Source organism: Propithecus coquereli, unplaced genomic scaffold, assembly GCF_000956105.1.
Source record: "Propithecus coquereli isolate 6110/MARCELLA unplaced genomic scaffold, Pcoq_1.0 Scaffold300, whole genome shotgun sequence".
Lineage (NCBI taxonomy): Eukaryota > Metazoa > Chordata > Mammalia > Primates > Indriidae > Propithecus > Propithecus coquereli.
Window position 1 is genome coordinate 206,415 of NW_012148620.1, and position 18,026 is coordinate 224,440.

At 45.9% G+C, this 18,026-nt stretch overlaps 1 protein-coding gene across 1 annotated transcript; it reads right to left on the reverse strand.

Annotated features, from left to right (window-relative positions):
- Window positions 1–1,409: 1,409 nt before the first annotated feature.
- Window positions 1,410–17,803, reverse strand: LOC105814629 (major histocompatibility complex class I-related gene protein). The gene is made up of 6 exons (XM_012649678.1): window positions 17,702–17,803; window positions 6,181–6,441; window positions 5,247–5,522; window positions 3,407–3,673; window positions 2,895–2,999; window positions 1,410–1,707 (listed from the first exon to the last, which is right to left on the reverse strand). The coding sequence occupies exons 1-5, from the start codon at window positions 17,757–17,759 to the stop codon at window positions 2,896–2,898; spliced, it is 966 nt and encodes a 321-aa protein (XP_012505132.1). The 5' UTR covers window positions 17,760–17,803; the 3' UTR covers window positions 1,410–1,707; window position 2,895.
- Window positions 17,804–18,026: the final 223 nt, after the last annotated feature.

The window sequence follows — 18,026 nt, forward strand, 5'->3', positions numbered from 1 at the left end:
ACCATGCCTGGCTAATTTTTTCTATATATTTTTAGTTGTCCAGCTAATTTTCTTTCTATTTTTAGTAGAGATGAGGTCTCGCTCCTGCTCAGGCTGGTCTCGAACTCCTGAGCTCAAATGATCCACCCGCCTCGGCCTCCCAGAGTGCTAGGATTACAGGAGTGAGCCACCACGCCCGGCCCTAACTATTCTAATTATAAGAAGAAACCATTCCAGAAATAGACTTGCATATGTTTTCTTCACAGTGTAGCACTCCTTAAAAGATGGTATGGAAATTGCCCATGGCAACCCTAAAAACAAAATAAATATAATACAATTGTGCTCTTATGTAACTCAACGGGCACCAGAAAAGAGAGAAGTACAGTAGGAGTTTAATCCATGGGTTTAGGTAGGGACAGTGGAGCAAGGAAGAAGCCCAGCAGGTGCATTCTTAGAGGCCTGGTACACTGAGAGTGTCTTTATCTGTGACTTTGATGATTAAAGCCAAAGGGCAGATGTCACAGTCAAGGTCAAGGGAGGGCAGAGGTCAAGCCTGAGGTGCAGGATGAAAGCCAGTTTTCAAAATTGGAAGTATCAGGCCTGAGGTGTACAGTCAAGCAGGGTCGGAGAAGTGGGACAGATGTGTGAGTGAATGACATCCCTAGGACAAGCAGCAGGACAAGCATTGAATAAGGTGAGGACTCTTGGGTGCTGGGGACAGTAAGGAGCATCAAGGGCATGTTAATCCTCTCGGTGGGGCTTTTATTTATTCCCAGCGCCTATGTATAAGCACATGGGGGAAGGTGAGTCATGCCCAGCTACAATAAGCCAGTACAGGAAAGGCAGAAATTAGAAGCAAAATCTCTTCTGAGACATAAACATACTATTATTTTTACATTAAAACATCGCAGCTGGGTCCAGGTCTCTGTAGTTCCACTGCAGGTGATAATATTGTCTGATAATTATTGTTCTTAATTTCCCACAAAGACAGAAAGGGTGAGACCACCTCCATAGATCCAACCAGGCATATTTCCAAGATTCCAAGCTACCAGGCAGGGTTGCCATGAAGAGCAGGGCAGTTTTTCTTTCTCTCGGGCCAGAAAATGTGTAAAATAATCAAGTCATTCATAGGCCATCGTAGAAACTTGCTGGCTGCTCCCATGGGGTGGTCCAACCCTACCTGTAGGCACCCACGATATCCAAAGCTCTTGCAAAATAAACATTCTCATGAAAGAAGATGAATGAGAAAGGCTGTTTCTTGAATATGATATATTGAAGTGCCCTTCACGTTCAAGTGGAGGCTGGATGCTCAAGTCAAAGGCGTTGTAGAAGACATTCCTGCTCTAGATGAGAAGATTCCCTCCAGCTCTGAGAATCTCTAATCTATTCATAAATCGTCATTGACAAATGGGATGTAGGGAAGTGTGTGGCATGAGACAAGCTGTATTTAAAGCCACATGTGATAAAAGAGTCCATCAAAAGAGCCTGAAAGCTGACAGTCTTTTTGGAGTCAAAGGACAAAGAAAATTTTGTGGCTCCGATCTTTCTGCCATAAATACTCAATCCTGTATTACCCATGTATGTTGCGGGTGTGGTCAAGAGCTTCGAGGACTGGCGTTGAGTCTACGGGGGACAGAGGAGACCACGGTTCCTAGAGGACAGAGTACTGGAAAGGAGGGATCTGCAGTCATCGATCTAGTGCAGGAAGGTAGATGACTCTCTTTTGCTCTAGAAGGAAAAGAGGTTTTTAGTCAGATACATGTATGTTTTCTCACAGCTCAAAAATAAAGTATGCAATGTTCAGCAAAATCTGAGAAGTAGGCATTGACAGTTTTTGCCTGCTTTGTCAAGATTTTCTTAGTACTTGACAAACTTTAACTCAATTTCACAAACTCCACAAGATAAAAAGCAGAAACTCACAGTCAGTATTATTCTTGAGAGAAATGTGTCATTGTGAAAAAAAAAATGTTTTTTTTTCTTCATTAGCTATCGTTTGTTGGATTGGAATTAGTGCTGTACCTTATTTTTAAAGAAAACATTAATGACCCACTAACTCTTGGAAGTTGAATTTCTAGTAAAGGGGTTGGTTTTTCTTTGATCTAATAACGTGTTTTCTTACAGTATCACCTAAACTGGGATTGAGGTCTACGAAGAAAAGTCAAGCTCCTGGCCCAGTCTACGTTCAAAGCCATAATCCAGGTCTCATCAATATTATGTTTTGATCAACTTGAGCAACTAGTGAAGTCAGAGGCAAGAAATAACCCTACAAAGTTGGACTCTAAGCTCTATGACAAGAGAGATCATGTCTGCCTTGTTCATTCCTATATCCCAGCAACAAGTAGCGTGCCTGGAACACAGCAGGTAATTAATACATATTTATTGAATGAATTTTTTCCCCAGAGTACCAAGAACCTATATATCTCCTATTTCTCTTTCCCTTTTTCCCTACTCCAAGTACCACTTTTCAAAGGAATCTACTCTTAAACATTCCATGTTTTGAAAAATGTATTTAGAAGGAAGAGGACTTTCATATGATTGGGATAGAAAAATGTTAACCGAAGTCTTGAAACAAAGGGCAACATCCCTCAGAAGTCAACAGTAATTAATAATAAAAATATGGTTTGGAAAAAAACAAATCAAGATGACTGTATCTTCTCTGACCCAACTTCTAGGGGGACAGTTCACCTGGACAGAAGTTGTGCTACTTTGGGGATGTCAGGTATCACCTATGAAAACAGACCACTCTCCTTGCAAGCATTACCCATGCTGTGTGTCCCCTGTGTGGTGGCAGGGTTGTCCCAGGTCCTTCTGTGATCTTAATGTGAGAGCTAATCCATTTCTGAGTGCAGCTTAGAGTGGCAGGTGCAGAGAATGAAACTCTTGAGAGCCTCCTAGGATCCTTCCATGCGTCTCACCTCAGGGCCTTCTTCTCCAAGCTAGAAGACCAACGCCAGCCAGGACAATGGCGAGAACGATGGACCCAGAGACAGCTTTCATCACCAAAGGGACACTTTCCGATTCTGAAAGCAAGCAAGGGAGGAAAAAATCCACAAGTCCCCTTTCCCTTCTATGTTAACTTTCTGATACTTTGTCCCTGCGATCATTGGGAAACCCAACACCATCTTTCTCACTGTTGCTTCTCACCCACCAGTCTGATGGCTAATAAACTATGTGCTTGTTTTCTCATGTTTAATTTAAAAATTTTTAAATTTTTAATATGGTACATAGCAATAGATAAAACCCACATAAACAAAAGCTTGTTGGGGTCCTAGGACCAGGGACTGTGAGAACCGCTGATTCACAAGAGCCATTCTAAAGCATGCTGGGGGACACAGTAATCCATCCTCCCCTCCCGGACAGGCAGCATGGCTTCCTGCTCACCCTTTCCTCAGCCTCACTCCCCAGACAGCCATGACCCAGTCTTTACCCTGAAGAACCATGTGGAGGCCACAGTGCTCCACATGACAGGAGTAAAAGTCACTGCTCTGAGGATCCAGCTCAACTGAAACCCACGTCTGATAGGTTCCATCCCCACTGGGAAGAATGTCTCCAGAATCCATTTCTTGCACAATTTCTTCTCCGTTCTTCCTCCAGACTATGGAAATTTCTGGGGGGTAAAAGCCATGAGCTTTGCAGAAGAGAGTTGTAATCCCTGGAAAAATTTCTTTGCGATTTATTCTGACCAGGGGGGGCTCTAGGAGGAAAAAGCCAAAGTTAAATAGAAGTGTCTCGTGGACTGGGCATACAGTATTAGAACATGGCTTTCCCATTTAATTGGCTTCATTACAGTAAACACCTAAAACCAAGAATGATCCAGAACCAAGGTTCATCAACAACAAACTTACATATTATGTATTTCCTACAAGGGCAGTGGGCTAGGTAATGAAGAATGTGGGTGTGAGTCGTGCTCCATCCTCCAAGCAGGGGAAGCCATATATCTTTGAGTATTTGGAAAGTGTGCTGGGATTGTTTACTGTTAACCTTTGAAATACCTTTATGTGTCAAGGAAAACTGACCCACAAAACGTGTGAGTGACTGTCCCTCATAAGTAAATTCAGCAAGAGATTAGAACTTCTTGTACTCAATTCTGTGTTTAGTGCAAATAAATAACACAGAAATCTCTGCTCAGCTTTGGCTCCAAATTGCCTTATGTACTCAGGCCACTTTGATGACTGTCATCAGAAACAAACATATGTCATAGATCATGTCATGGTTGTGCTCTCAAAGGAGCTACAGAAATTCATATCATAGAAGGGCTCCAGCAGTGACAACAAAGAATTATCCATTTGTGACCGTGCTTCCTCGTGACTGCTCTGTTAATTTTCCATATGGTCCGGTCCTTAACATTTCCTGCTGAAATTGGGTCACGGAGCCACACAGAGACCGGAGGGCCTGCTTCCTGCTCATTTCTAAGACTCACCTTCTCACCTCCACCTTATCATCTGCCATCCTGATACAGGGAGGAGCCCTCACCTCAACAATACTGTGCTTGTCTTTTTGTGAAGGCATGAAATTTAGTAGTCAAAAAAGGCTTTCCAACATTAAAACTAAAATATAAATGCCACCAAGAGAGACTGTGCTTTTTTGACAGTGCCTGTGAGAAACTGATCCTAGATCCTTCTTTTGACCAAAAGGGTGAGAATCCGTTACGACAGTCATGGTAGAGAGGAGGCTTGGAGGGGGAGCAGATGTAGTCAAGTCAAACTTCCCACACACATTGTGTCTAGCAGCTTTCCATAGCATGATACAGATAATTCATATTAAATAATAAGATCATACATGAAAAGTTCTGCACTAACTAAAAGTTGAACAATTGAATCATGTCTTTAAGGTATTAGAGGAGCTCTTCGCTGAAAGGAAGCTTATCATGAATCCTCCAGTGAAGCAAAGACCCTCTGTCTTCTTTGTAAGTCCATATTTTCACTCCTGCTGTTGTGTGAACCCTTAGTTAACTAAACCAGTTGTGAGAATTGCTCCACCTCCCAAAGCATTTCCCAGCTGATTGTTGACAGGAGATGGAAGGGTTCGCCTCGCTGGGGCCCCCAAAAGGAGGTGCCCTTGGAGTCACTCCACTCCGTCAAGACGAGTGGAATTGCTAAATCTGGTCAAGACGTTGCTAAAAAGTAACCAGGGAACGTTCTCAAGGGGAGTTACAGATCACTGTAGTCCAACTAAAGACGTGGACTTCAGGGTAGGGTGGCTATGGAAGTTGTGTACAAAACCCGCAGTTCGGGGGATGCGGGTGCAGCCTTCTTCCTTCTCTTTACCTGTTCTTTGGAGGGTGTCACTGCCATATTCCAGGAATCTCTTTAGCCAGGCAATGCATTCTTCTTCCAGCCAATTCTTTTGATACTGTAACTCGTGCCGATTGGCCTCCCACGCCTGCTTGGTGACGCGGGCCACGTTGTCTACAGCTATCCAGGAGAGGGCGTCTTTATTGAAGACTAAGAGATCCTGTCCATCATATGCGTACTGGAGAAATCCCGTGGCGCTTCCGTCCTCCAGCAACTCACAGCCAATCATTCTCTGGTAAGTGTGAAGCCCTGGAACACACACGCGAGCCGGGAAGGGTCTGCATAGGGACCATGTGGGCTCTCAGGGCTGGAAGCATCCTCTGCCCTAACACGTCCCCCCACAGGCCTGCCATGGCATCCTTAAGTCCCCAGGAGGTCCCCCTTATGGAAGCCCACCTGTTACAGGTATCTGCAGAGTACCTACCGCATCCCAAAGGAACAAGAGAATTCCTGCCTTGGGGAGTTATCCTACCATGGGATGATTAATTGATAAACACTGTGGCTATTCTGAGCGTGGTGGAGGAGGGAGAGAGAGGCAGGAGCCAGAAATATCCCTGGGAAAGTTAATGTCATTATGCTAAGAGAGCAGGTCACTGAGCCTGGCCACCAGGAAGTGAGCACAGACTGGGCAGGCTTAGGATGGGAAAGGAGAAGTCGCCTGTCAGAGCCTGAATGGGAATGGGGTGGGGGTGGGCAGGGCAGGCAGAGGGCTTCTGGGGAGGAGACGGACCACTGGGAAGAGGCACAGGGCAGATGGGAGGCACTAACTCAGCAACCCGGCTTCCCAGGCTTTGCCAGAAGCCACGGCAAGTGTAAGTCAGCAGCTGCTCTCTCTGGAGGTCAGCCCAGGGTCCCGTCTGCTGGGTGGGGGCTGGTGGGGACAGCGTTCTGTCTGCCACGTTCACACCTGAGTGGTTGTAGTGCCTCTGCAGGTTCTTCAGTTCCATCAGGGACGCGTGCTGCCAGCCCCTCAGCAGCTGCGTGTACCTCTCCCAGTGATCGGGTGCGAGGTTCTCTGACATCCACGGGGCCTTTGGCTCCTTCTGCCGAGTGATGCTGTCATACGTGGTGATAGGGTGAGAGTCCACGTAGCCAACTGAAATAAACTCAGGTAGCCCCTGGCCAGGATCCGAAACGCCCAGGCGAAAATATCTCAGAGAGTGAGTCCCTGGGAAGGATGCAAAGAAGGGAAATGCAGAGTCACAGACCATCCCAGCCCGTAAACGGCATTCCCCTGACCCCACACCCGTGCCTCCCTGGCCCCAGCTGCCATCTCTTCTCACAGAATTATAGAACTCCAGCAATTAGGGCCTAGAGGGGACTTTTGGAGCTGCAGCCCCATGACTTGGAGACTTTTTGCTCAGATGTGGAAATTTAGGATGAAATTTTACAAGGTAATCTCATCTTTAAACAAAGCATAGAGCGCTGCTCTGGAAGGACCAGTCACTGGGCCCCTGGCGGGTGCTGTCCTTATGGGATTGAAAACCCTGCAAACCGCAGCCCCTTATTCTACCGAAGAAGCCTCTGGGTGGATAAATGAGGATGCCCACTCCACCCCTGTGCGTGCAGGTGTGGGCATACACATATACACATTCACAAACACATACACACAAATACATACACACACACACCGGGTCAGTCAGAGCAAGACCCCCACAAGGACTCAGGCCTCCTGAGAAAACTTTTTAAAAACACAATGCTTTTCCTGTTACACCAAGCCACCGCTGTTAACCATTTTCTCATTCTTGTTCTACTTTTTCTAATGGCTAAATATCGCTCTAAGGATTGTAATAATCAGTAAGGTTAAAAGTAAACTAATGTGAAACACAACTGTCTGGCCCTCTCTGCCACTCTCACCTTGAACTCTCAGCTCGGCAGAGAGCTCAGGGTCTGGTGGAGATAGACAAGGTGGTTTCAAAGTGGCGTGATGGATTCGTGATGGGATCTGTGCTGGAATGGGCCCTTGCGGTGATGTCTAGGGGAGAGCTCAGGTACAGGAAGGAGATGAACAGGCTCAGGGGCTGGGAGGGGATATGGGGGTCAGGGATGGGGAGCAGGGTGGAGCATGCCTAGGAACCAGATGACCCAGGACAGCCGGAGCACAATGTCACAGAGAGGACAGGAGAGGTAACCCCTGAGAGGCAGGAAGAGCCCAGGTTGAGGAAGCCACAGCCCCCATGTCATGCCAAAGAGCTGGCAGACAGAAGTCACGCAGCAACGATGGTGTTCTTCCCCTATTCTACCCACTGCTGTCTGGAAACACCTTCTCACCTCCACCTTATCATTTGCCATCCCGATGCAGGGAGGAGCCCTCACCTCAACAATACTGTGCTTGTCTTTTTGTGAAGGCATGAAATTTAGTAGTCGAAAAAGGCTTTCCAACATTAAAACTAAAATATAAATGCCACCAGGAGAGACTGTGCTTTTTTGACAGTGCCTGTGAGAAACTGATCCTAGATCCTTCTTTTGACCAAAAGGTTGAGAATCCGTTACGACAGTCATGGTAGAGAAGAGGCTTGGAGGGGGAGCAGATGTAGTCAAGTCAAACTTCCCACACACATCGTGTCCAGGAGCTTTCCATAGCATGATACAGACAATTGATTTTAAGTAATAAGATCATACATGAAAAGTTCTATATTAACTAAAAGTTGAACAATTGAATCATGTCTTTAAGGTATCAGAGGAGCTCTTTGCTGAAAAGAAACTTATCATGAATCCTCCAGTGAAGCAAAGACCCTCTGTCTTCTTTGTAAATCCAGATTTTCACTCCTGCTGTTGCCTTTTGTCTTGTTACCTCCTGCCATTTCTGACCCATCTAAATCCTTCCCAGTCATCAAAACCCACCTCCAAAAACACTCCCAGGACCAGCCTTGACATCTGCATAGCTGAGTCAAGATGACAAATGAAGGCTCACATACCAGAGATACAGATATTTAAAAGGAATAAATCAAGCTAACAAACTGTTAAATATGGTCTATCCTCCTACCTTGAGAAATGGCTTCCATGTGACCCTGAAGGGCAAGTTTAAATTGGAAAAATCTCAGACTTTGTGAAGTTCTGGATAGAGAAAGCTGACCTCCACTCTCCAGCCCCAGCCCTCGGCCAGAGACCTGCCTCCTTCTTTTCCCACTCTGGGCTCCATCCTGCCCTGCCAAGGGCCTTGTGCCCACATTTAAATACCCCTGGTCTCTCATTCAAGCTCCATCCACAAACACTACCTCTTGGCCACCCCTCAGGCCCTGCGGGTCCCTCACAAGCAGCACAGTCTACTCTTACGAGGATGGACCCAAAGAAGAGCTTGCTGTGTAGACCTCAGCAGCCCTGAGTCATCTGGGCAGGGGACTCCAGGTTCCTGGGTGTCTGGAGTACAGTCTAGAGTGGAGGGGCACAGACACAGGGTGCCATCTCCCTTGGTGGATTGTAGAGTGCCAGAGTGGGGCTCTCTGAATGTGGGGATTCACATCCGGGGCTTCTCTTGCCTGTGCCTAAGAGCTGTACTAGATACCACTTCCCCAAAGTTTTTCCAGATTGCCCAACCCAGGGCTGATGTCCCCTTTAGGAACTCCCCTAGAACTCGGATCTTCTGATGTGGCCCTTGTCACTGTGGACAGCCTTGCACAGGTGTCAGGCTCCTATTCCCCAGGCTGAATACCACTTCAGGATGTTCACTCCTTCCTCTTCATTTATAAACATAGAGCCCAGGGGAGAAAAATCAGCTCACAAAATTAGCTTCTGCGCAAGCAAGTTCGTATAGACTTTTTCTTTTCTCCAAAACTGCTTATGAAAATATTCATAATGTGCTGATTGTCTTTGAGAACCGACTACCCCAAGGCCACGGGGTACCCTTACCTGAACTAGTAGGGGACACAGGATGCCCTGAGACTGAACCAGTCCTCCTGGGCTCCGTCTGGCTGATCGTGCCAGTTCTGGAGAGCCAGCGTAAGCACATCTTTCTCCCTGCTCCTTGAGCTGGGGCTGGCAGTTTGGCAGGGTTCCAAGTAGGTTCCCCTGCCCGCTCCAGGCAGGGTTTATCCTGCATGTCAGCTGCAGTCTGAACAAGCACAAGGCCCCCAGTGCCCCTCCGTGTTGCTCTGACCTTGCACTTCCCCCTTTCCCTTCCTGTGGCGGGTGGGGCTGGGTTGGGAGGCAGTACAGCGGAAGCCTCTGAGGGTGTCATGAGAGTCTGTCTTCATAAAAGTATGGGTTCATATGAAAACAAGAGCCAGAGGTTGAAGCAGAAACAAGAATTCTATCATAAAACCAAACAGCTACCAAATTCTGCCTTCTATTCTACTTCTCTTTGCTTACCTTCTACCTCCTTCCCAATCTTGAGGCACTTACGAGCTGGGACTTAGCTTTTCTCCGGTGTGTTTCTGCAAGGCCTAGCACAGGGAGCTCGGCACACGGCAGGGGCTTGGAAAACATGCGGTGAACTGAGTTGTTGAGGAAACGCTTTATTTCTCTGCTTTAGAAAATACGCTGAAATGATTCTGAATCTATTTAACCTGAAACTTATACTTTTAAAATATTTTTCATTAAAGAAAAGGCTGGTGCATGGGGAGCAGAGCTGAAATCTAATCTGCATCTGATCTGGAATCTGCAAAAGGTGTATATGCTTGAATCTGCAACCGGCTTTGAAACAGCCCCATTTCCCCACATCTGGAAAGGTTTTGTGGCTACTCTGGAGACATTCAACTGTTTAAAGAAGGAGGCAAAAGGAGGAACAAGTTACGAACGTTAGTTCTCACGCTTTCTCGATATTCATTTGTATATTCAACACCTCTTCTGTGCCAGCCACTCTTTTAGGTCCTGAGCGCACACCAAACAAAACAGATAAAAACGCCTGCCCTAGGTTGGACACGGTGGCTCACACCTGCAGCCCCAGCTATGAGGGAAGCTGAGGTGGGAGGATCACTTGGGCCTAGGAGTTCAAGGCTGCAATGAGCTATGATCCGGCCACTGCACTCCAGCCTGGGTGACAGGGCAAAAAAAAAAAAAAAAAAGTCCGCCTTCCTGGAGTCTATATTTTAGTGGGAGAAAGGGAAGCAGACAGGCAATGCAAAATAAACAAAATATATATGTTTCTAAGTGCAGTGGAAAAAAAACAAAAGCTGCAAAGAGGAATAGGTAACAAAATTTTAAACAAGAAGACCTCCCGAAAAGGTGACTTCTGAGCAAGTGCCCGCAGGGAGTGAGGAAGACAGGCAGATATCAGGCCAGCAGTCCAGGCGGGAGCGATCACGCAAAGGCCCTGGGGAAAGAACCGTGTCTGGCATGTTCCAGGAGCAGCAAGAAGGCCTGTGGCTGGAGCTGAGCGAGTGAGGGGGAGAGAAAGAGGCAGAAATCACTTCCGCAGTTATTCTTAGGGAAAAATCTCACAGAAAGCAGATTCCAGACAAAAAAATGGGGAAAGGAGAAAAAAGAAGGAAGAAAAAAGTTGCTGTGTTATCAAGCTAAATTGGATTGGTGTAGAACTTCCCCTGGAATCTGGGCTTTTGTTTTGTTTTGTTTTATGACCTCTGGGGTCTACATTCCTGGTAGATGTCAATAAGCAAAAAAAAAAAAAAAGTATTAACAACTTGAGGCATTATTGCCCAATAGGAGGATTTATTCTAAGTGAGTATCACCAACATCACCTTCAAACATAATATTTACAATTCACGGAATTCGACTTTCTTATAAAAATATAACTACATAAAAATTTGCATTATCCGAGTTAAAAGAGGGAGATAGAGAGAAATATGGTCTGTTGACAACACTGGCCAAATATGATATAGTGTCCTTTTTCTGCCTCAGTCTCAGTCTAATTCCTGGTTTGGGAACAGTTTTTCTCCACCAACCAGCCAGCCATGACTTCAAAGACTGCTGGGCCCCTACGGCTGGACTCTGTCTGCTGGTCACCTGCCTGTGCACCCCTTGTACAGCCAGCGTGGCTCTGCTCCAGGACACCACAGCCTCCTGCTCCTCATCTGCCACAGGCCCCGGTACCCATCTGGCACTTCCACAGGTACAAGGCATGCTTGTCCCTTAGCTGGGCTTCCAGAATATTATCTCAGCTGCAACAGGAAGTCAGCTGACACTTTCATCAGTAACTCACAAGATGGACACAAGTTCATGGTACCCTTTCTTCTCATAGTGGGTTAAACCTTGCGATCATTTATATTCTACCAGAATATGTTGCCCAGGTGATCAGATTTCTACTGTAACTGTTAAGGCTGAATCATTTGAAACAACCAATATTCGACCTACAAAAATGGCAATTTCATACGCTTTGATCTAATTTTCCGATTCTCTCTTCTTGCTCCAAGAACTATGAAATCAGGTTTCTCTCTCCCTTTCCATGAGCAGATGATCAGCATTTACCCACTACTGAGCTGAAATCTACACTTTAGAAGTTGATCTTTCGTTCAGGCCAGCCAAGTTCTTCTCAAGGAGCATTTGCTGCCCCGTCCCATCAGCTTCTGGTAGACATTGCTGGAGAAGCTGAACAGCACAGCCAAACCTCTCTTACACCGGGTGCAGTGGCCACTTATAGTCCTAAATTGTATTCCCTTTAACCTGTAAATTAACCAGTTGGGCCATTTTTTATAAAAGCCTGTGAAAATCGCTGGATTATAAAATAATCATTAAAGTATTTTCAGGCCTTCATCCTTCATCCATGGGGGCATTTTTAATTTATTTAGTATCTGCTATGTAAAAGGAATTGTGAGGCGATGTTAGGAAGAGAAGAACAAATCAGACGCCGGTTCTTTCCTCCAGGAAGCACACAGCATAAACAAATGCAACGCAATGACACACAGCAACAGCAGCAAGTGCTACAGAGGAGGTGCCCATGGAGCGCGCCAGCGGCTCAGAGAAGAGAGATCCCGCTCTCCCATGAAGGGATCCACTGGGAAATGCCTCGAAGAGAAGGTGGCAGGTCAGTTGGGCCTTCAGTGGCACAAAGAGCAGCAGCATCTTCATCATAACTGTCGTAGCTGCATTTATTCATCGAGCACATGCCATGTGTTAGGTACCATTTAACCCCTTGATAACCATGGGTTTCATTTATTCCGCACAAAAGCTTTTTGAGGTAGGTCTTATAATAATTCCACTCCACAGATAGAAAATAGGTGCAGAGAGAGTAAGTAAATTGCCCGAGATCATCCTTAGAATCCGTAAGTGGAGGAACCAGGAATCTCACTCCAGTCTCTCAGATGGAAAGGCCCTCTCCCTCAGACCACCCAACCCTCCCTAGCGTAGGGCCACTTCCCCAAGCCAGACTGTTTCTGCTTCTAGCCCCTGGATCATCACTGCTCTCTCCCGCCCCCTTGTGTCAAGGGTGGCTCACTGTCTCCAATTTCCCAGTCCCTGGGGCCCCGGGCTCCAGATCTTCCGACAGGTGGCAGCGGGTCCTGATTGGACAACCAGGTCAACTAAGTTCCGATTATTTCTTGGCCTTCCCAAGGAGTTCAATGCCTTCATGAGGTCAAAATGATTATGATTCCTGGGAACTACTCTTTGGAATTTCAGGCATCGTGGGAATGAGAGGGAGAAGTGGATGGCGATATTTTTAGTTAAGAGGACCTCTGGACATTTCTCAAACCACGCACTGGATATGGACTAACAGTTCTTTCTCCATGCAGAAAGAATAACTCATCTAACTACAGGAACTTACAGAGAGCCTAAAAGTGCTGAACGTGACCGTTTGACTTCTTAGCTACTCTCTTGAGGCTACCCTTTTGAAGCTTACCAATGTCTCATTTTGAATAGGTTTTATTTTATCTTATTTTTTAGACAAGGTCTCACTCTGTCACCCAAGCTGGAGTGCAGTGGTATGATCATAGCTCACTGCAGCCTCGAACTCCCGGATTCAAGCGATCCTCCTGCCTCAGCCTTCCAAGTAGCTGGGACTGCAGATGTGCACCACCACGCCTGGCTATGTTTTTATTTTTTGTAGAGACAGGGTCTTACTTTGTTGCATAGGCTGGTCTTAAACTCCCAGCCTCAAGCAATCCTCCCGCCTTGGCCTCACAAAGTGCTGAGATTACAGGCATGAGCCACTGTGCCTGGCTTAGGTTTTATTCTTTTCTGAATTTCCAATATGCACAGTCTAAGCTGCTAGGGATATAGCAATGAACACGTCAAAGTCCCAGCACTCTGAGCTAATTTCTAGAAGGGAGATTGGCAATAAATAAAAATATAATTCAGGGTCAGGTGGTATAACGGTTATGAAGAAAATTAAAGCGGAGAAAGGAGATAGCGTGTGGAGAAGGCTGATCTTTTAGGAAGAAGGACCAGGAAAAACCTCTCTGAGCAGATGGTATTTGAGCAGGGATGTGAATGCAGTAAGTAAGTGAGCCATGACAAAAGAACCTTCCAGACAGAACAGAAAGCCCAAGTCTTTAAGGAGGGTGTGTTTGAGAAACAGTGAGGAGACCCAGGGTAGGGCCGTGGAGAGTTTTCGGGAATGAATGAGCGAGCTCTGGTTGTTTTTTCCCCTCAGTACTCTGTATGCTTTGATGACCATGTCTCATATTTCCCACAAGATTCTCAATATTATAAACTTGTTCTTTTTTAAATGATTCATTGAAGTTGTAACAAAATCTGATTTGATATGTATCCCCTTGAAATATTTTTCCTAATAAATATAAATTTGCACATCAGAAAGAATGTCCTTTGTCATCTGTTTCAATTTGAGTTTCCTAAAATAAAAGTGTAAAAGAGTCATGGGTTTGATCTTTAACTCTGCCTCGCTCTCTCCAGTTCTTGGCAATCTTGTGGTGTAAGAGGACTGAGGTCAAGTGAAAATAGACAGATATTTCAACTAGTCAAAAGAAAAATCTACAAATTAGTTGAATTGTCCAAATTTAGATAGATTCAATGTCAACCAAAAAGAGGGCTTTAGGGGAGTGAAACATTTTCTTGGAGAAAATCCTATTGCATGTACCTTGGCAACAGCTCCATGGACACAGACTGAAGTCTAATAAAGTCTATAGCTGAGGACCACTGCTGGTCCATGCAAGGGGGCCAGGCCTCGTGGCGAGAGGTGGGCGGGCAGGTGGGAGAGGCAGGCTTCATCTGTGTTTGCTCCCCATCGCTCGCATGACCGCGTGGGCTCTGCCTCCTGTCAGATCAGCGGAGGCATTGGATTCTCATAGGAGGAGAACCCTACTGAGGGATCTAGGTTAGAGAGTCTGGTACCTGATGATCTGGGGCGGTGGTGCTGGCGTTGGGGAGCAGCTGCAAGTGCAGATTGTCATTGGCAGACAGGTTTGACTGCACAATGAATGTGGTGCACTTGGGTCATCCTGGGACTAACCTCCTCCCACCATCACTACCCACCCCTCCATCCCTGTGCCCATCCGTGGAAGGATTGTTTTCCATGAAGCCAGTCCCTGGTGCCAAAAAGGTTGGGGACCGCTGATCTATAGCAAATGCCCATATTTTCTCATGTTAACTCTTTGAACTCAAGGTCAATTCTAAGCAGATAATCTGCAAGTCTGTCTTTTAACACTCGCCCAGTTGGCAGCTTAGGGAGCTTATCCATCATTAGTCCTTGTCTGTGAAGGACTCTACCACTCATGAAGTAGATTGATACAGCAGATTGGTACATCCATAAAATTATGAGTAATATCAAGAAACTGACCTTGGTTATGTCAAGATGAAACACACAAACCACATATAGCTATGCAAGAAAAATCTCATGCAAGCCCCCAACCTGATTACATCCAACCATATCACCAGTTCACAGTTTTGCACAGGCTGAAATGAAGAACAGGAGAATTGTAGAAGCATGAAACACCTTTTGAATATGAATTTTGAAATCACAGTTTCAAAGTTTCAATCATTAATGCTGCCCGGTATCTCTATGGCTCACAGTCAAGTAACTGCAATTTCGCAGGGACATTACCTTTGAACATAAATTCACTCAGGAAGCATTTATTAAGTACCTACTGGGCACTAGGCAGTGGCAGACAAAGAAGATAAAAATGAGGATATCTCTCCCTGCCTTTAAGCATACCCTCAAAGGGAATATTTGTGTACACAGAAAATTATAGACCTGTGAACAGGAGCTATGGGTACACAAAGGAAAAACAGTCAACTGCAGGCCATGGAGTTGATGAGAGCAACACATTGGAACTGATACAGGATTTATTTTGACATTTCCTGGAGTTGTGACCCCAAACACTCTATCTCCTCCCTGTGTTTCCCCACCTATCAGTGGTATAGAAGCCCCTATCAGAGCTAGCAGTAGGCACAAATATCTAGTAGACAAAGTCTTTTTTCATAACCTCATATCCTTTCCCTGTTGATGTCCCTCAAAGCTCAGGAATGTTCAGTGAGGGTCTTGGCAGGAAATAGCCTTAGCCCCCTTAAGGAAGGGACTCCTTACAGAGGTCTGGTCAAGGTTAAGGAACAAGCAAGGATGAAGGGCACCCAGAGCTAGCAATTATAGGAAGCCATTATCACCCTGGGGTTGAAGAGATAAGAATAGTAAGGAGTGTTACTGATGCCCCTTGGGAGCTAGAACCATAAAGAAGGGTTATTCAGGAAAGACCTTATCACAGAGGCACACAGCTGCTGCCTCAGACATTACCTAGAGAGGGGAGGGAGCAAGAAAGACAGATCCCAGACTCTTTTTCCTCCCTGCTCTCTGATCTCTGTCCTTTCAGTGTCTCCCATTGGGCAAACCCAAACAGAAATCAGCCTGCAAGAGAGCCTGGGTGATGTGGTCTAGCGGTCAGCCTCCAGGTCACAAAGCAGGACAGAGAAAGATGGAGTCTAAGGAGTCAAAAGGAGAATGACCAGCACAAAGTGACCTTCCCTACCCTTTATAACTTACTTGTTTTATTTCTCTTTCCACCAGTCATCAAAGTGTTCACATCCAGAGGCAAAGTGATGTTGTGGATATTATGGAAAAGCCCTGGACTGAGGGCCAGAAGACCACGATCTACTTCAGACTGCTCATTATGTGAGTGTCTTCAGTCTCTCTAGACCTAGAGAAAAATCTAGCCCTCGTCTTTACGTGGGGATATTTTCTTAGCCTATCACAAAGGGTTAGTGAGATTGTCACGTGGGATAACATGTTTAAGGAATATTGTTTCATATTATTGGAGAGTTCTTTGAGGATTACATGCAGGTAATATATAAGCCCTTTAACTTCTAGAAATATCACCCTTTACTTCCCTTCTCCCTTCCTCTTTCATCTTCTGCTCTTATCCTCACCCCCAATCTTTCCCACTTCTGACTTAAATCATGAGACTTCTGGATTAAATTTTCATGGAAGCAGAGACTATGTGTGTTTTGTTCACTGTCATATCCCCCAAAGTACCTAGCACGAAATAGGTCATCAATCAATATTTGTAGAATGAATACACGAGCGATTTGAAACAGTATCTTCCTGTCGTGCTCACCAGTCACCACCTTTGGTGGTGGCCGCGTCTGAGTTCTGGGTGTTGCCTGCCAACCCCTAGGAGTGCCAGCCTTCCGCTGCCTAGGGCAGAGAAGCCTGGTGCTTCCAACCCATCGGCCTTCTCGCATATCTGAAGCAACAGAATGCATCTGCACGGGCTCTGAAACAGTGGAAAACTCTTCCTTCAATCCTAGCACTCTGGGAGGCCGAGGCAGGAGGATTGCTGGAGGTCAGGAGTTAAAGACCAGCCTGAGCAAGAACAGATCCCGTCTCTACTAAACATAGAAAAAAACTAGCTAGGTATGATGGCACACCTGTAGTCCCAGCTACTGGGGAGGCTGGGGCAAGAGGATCTCTGGAGCCCAGGAGTGTGAGGTTGCAGAGAGTGCAGTGCACTGTACCCCAGGCGACAGAGTGAGAACTTGTCTCAAAAAAAAAAAAAAAACCTTTTCCTTCTACTCAATTAATATTTCTTACTCCCAGTAAACAAGCCCAGAGCCATGGTTTTATCTTTCTTGGATCTTTTGTTACAGGTAGGGCTTGTGGTGAGGAGGAAACGCATAAATAAACCTGAACAATGGATCTGCTCCACTGTTCAATGCCACTGAACCTCTGACGACATCCTCAGGAGACTGGCTACGTTACTATTTATTTTTAGGTTTTTTTTTTTTAAAATCTCTTCCAGAACATCGAGAGACTTGCTAAGTTAGAAAAAAGGAGAAACAAAGTAAAAGAAAGGACATGAGCAGAAAATAAGGGAGGCAACACTTGGACAAAAAGTGAGGAAGTCACGGGGCGTCTTTCCAGAATGGCTTCCACCCCCTCAGAAGGTGGATGACATCAAAATGCCACAAACATGAACCGGAAAAGTAGTGTTCAGGTAGTCCATTACTCCTCAAGTCCTGAGTGTAAGACATACACTTTTCTGCCCTGGGCTTCTATGTTTTACAACACACGTTTTAGGACAAAAAGCTGTTCCTCCTAAGCTGCCCCAGCTTTGGAGTTAGAAGCCAAGAGAACTTGGGATACTCACGGGCACCGCTGTGCTTCCCCGTTAATGCAATGATGACAGGGAACAGGAGCACCATCATCCCCCCTAGAGTCCTTCTCTTTCTGGATTCTTTTAACTGGATGGGCTTCCAGAGGCTAGCAGCTATGGGAAGCCACTGACAGGTCCTTGTTGATCCTTTTGAGAACCTATTGGGTAATGTAGCTACTGAGTGACACGCATGGCCCTCTCCCAATAAGAACAGTGAAAACTATACAGTGTCATCAGTTGCTAGGTAGAATAGAGACAGACAAAATGAAAGCACTCTCCATAGTCTCTTTTAACCCTCTGTTGGTTTCAGACGCTGCTT

Excerpts from the sequence above, each read along its gene's own strand:
- LOC105814629 (XM_012649678.1), bottom strand. The coding sequence starts at position 17,759 with ATGATGGTGCTCCTGTTCCCTGTCATCATTGCATTAACGGGGAAGCAC. Across the intron at positions 5,523-6,180 it reads GAGGCACTACAACCACTCAG|GGCTTCACACTTACCAGAGA; the intron begins GTGTGAACGTGG and ends TGTGTGTTCCAG. Across the intron at positions 3,000-3,406 it reads CCTCCACATGGTTCTTCAGG|AATCGGAAAGTGTCCCTTTG; the intron begins GTAAAGACTGGG and ends GCTTGCTTTCAG.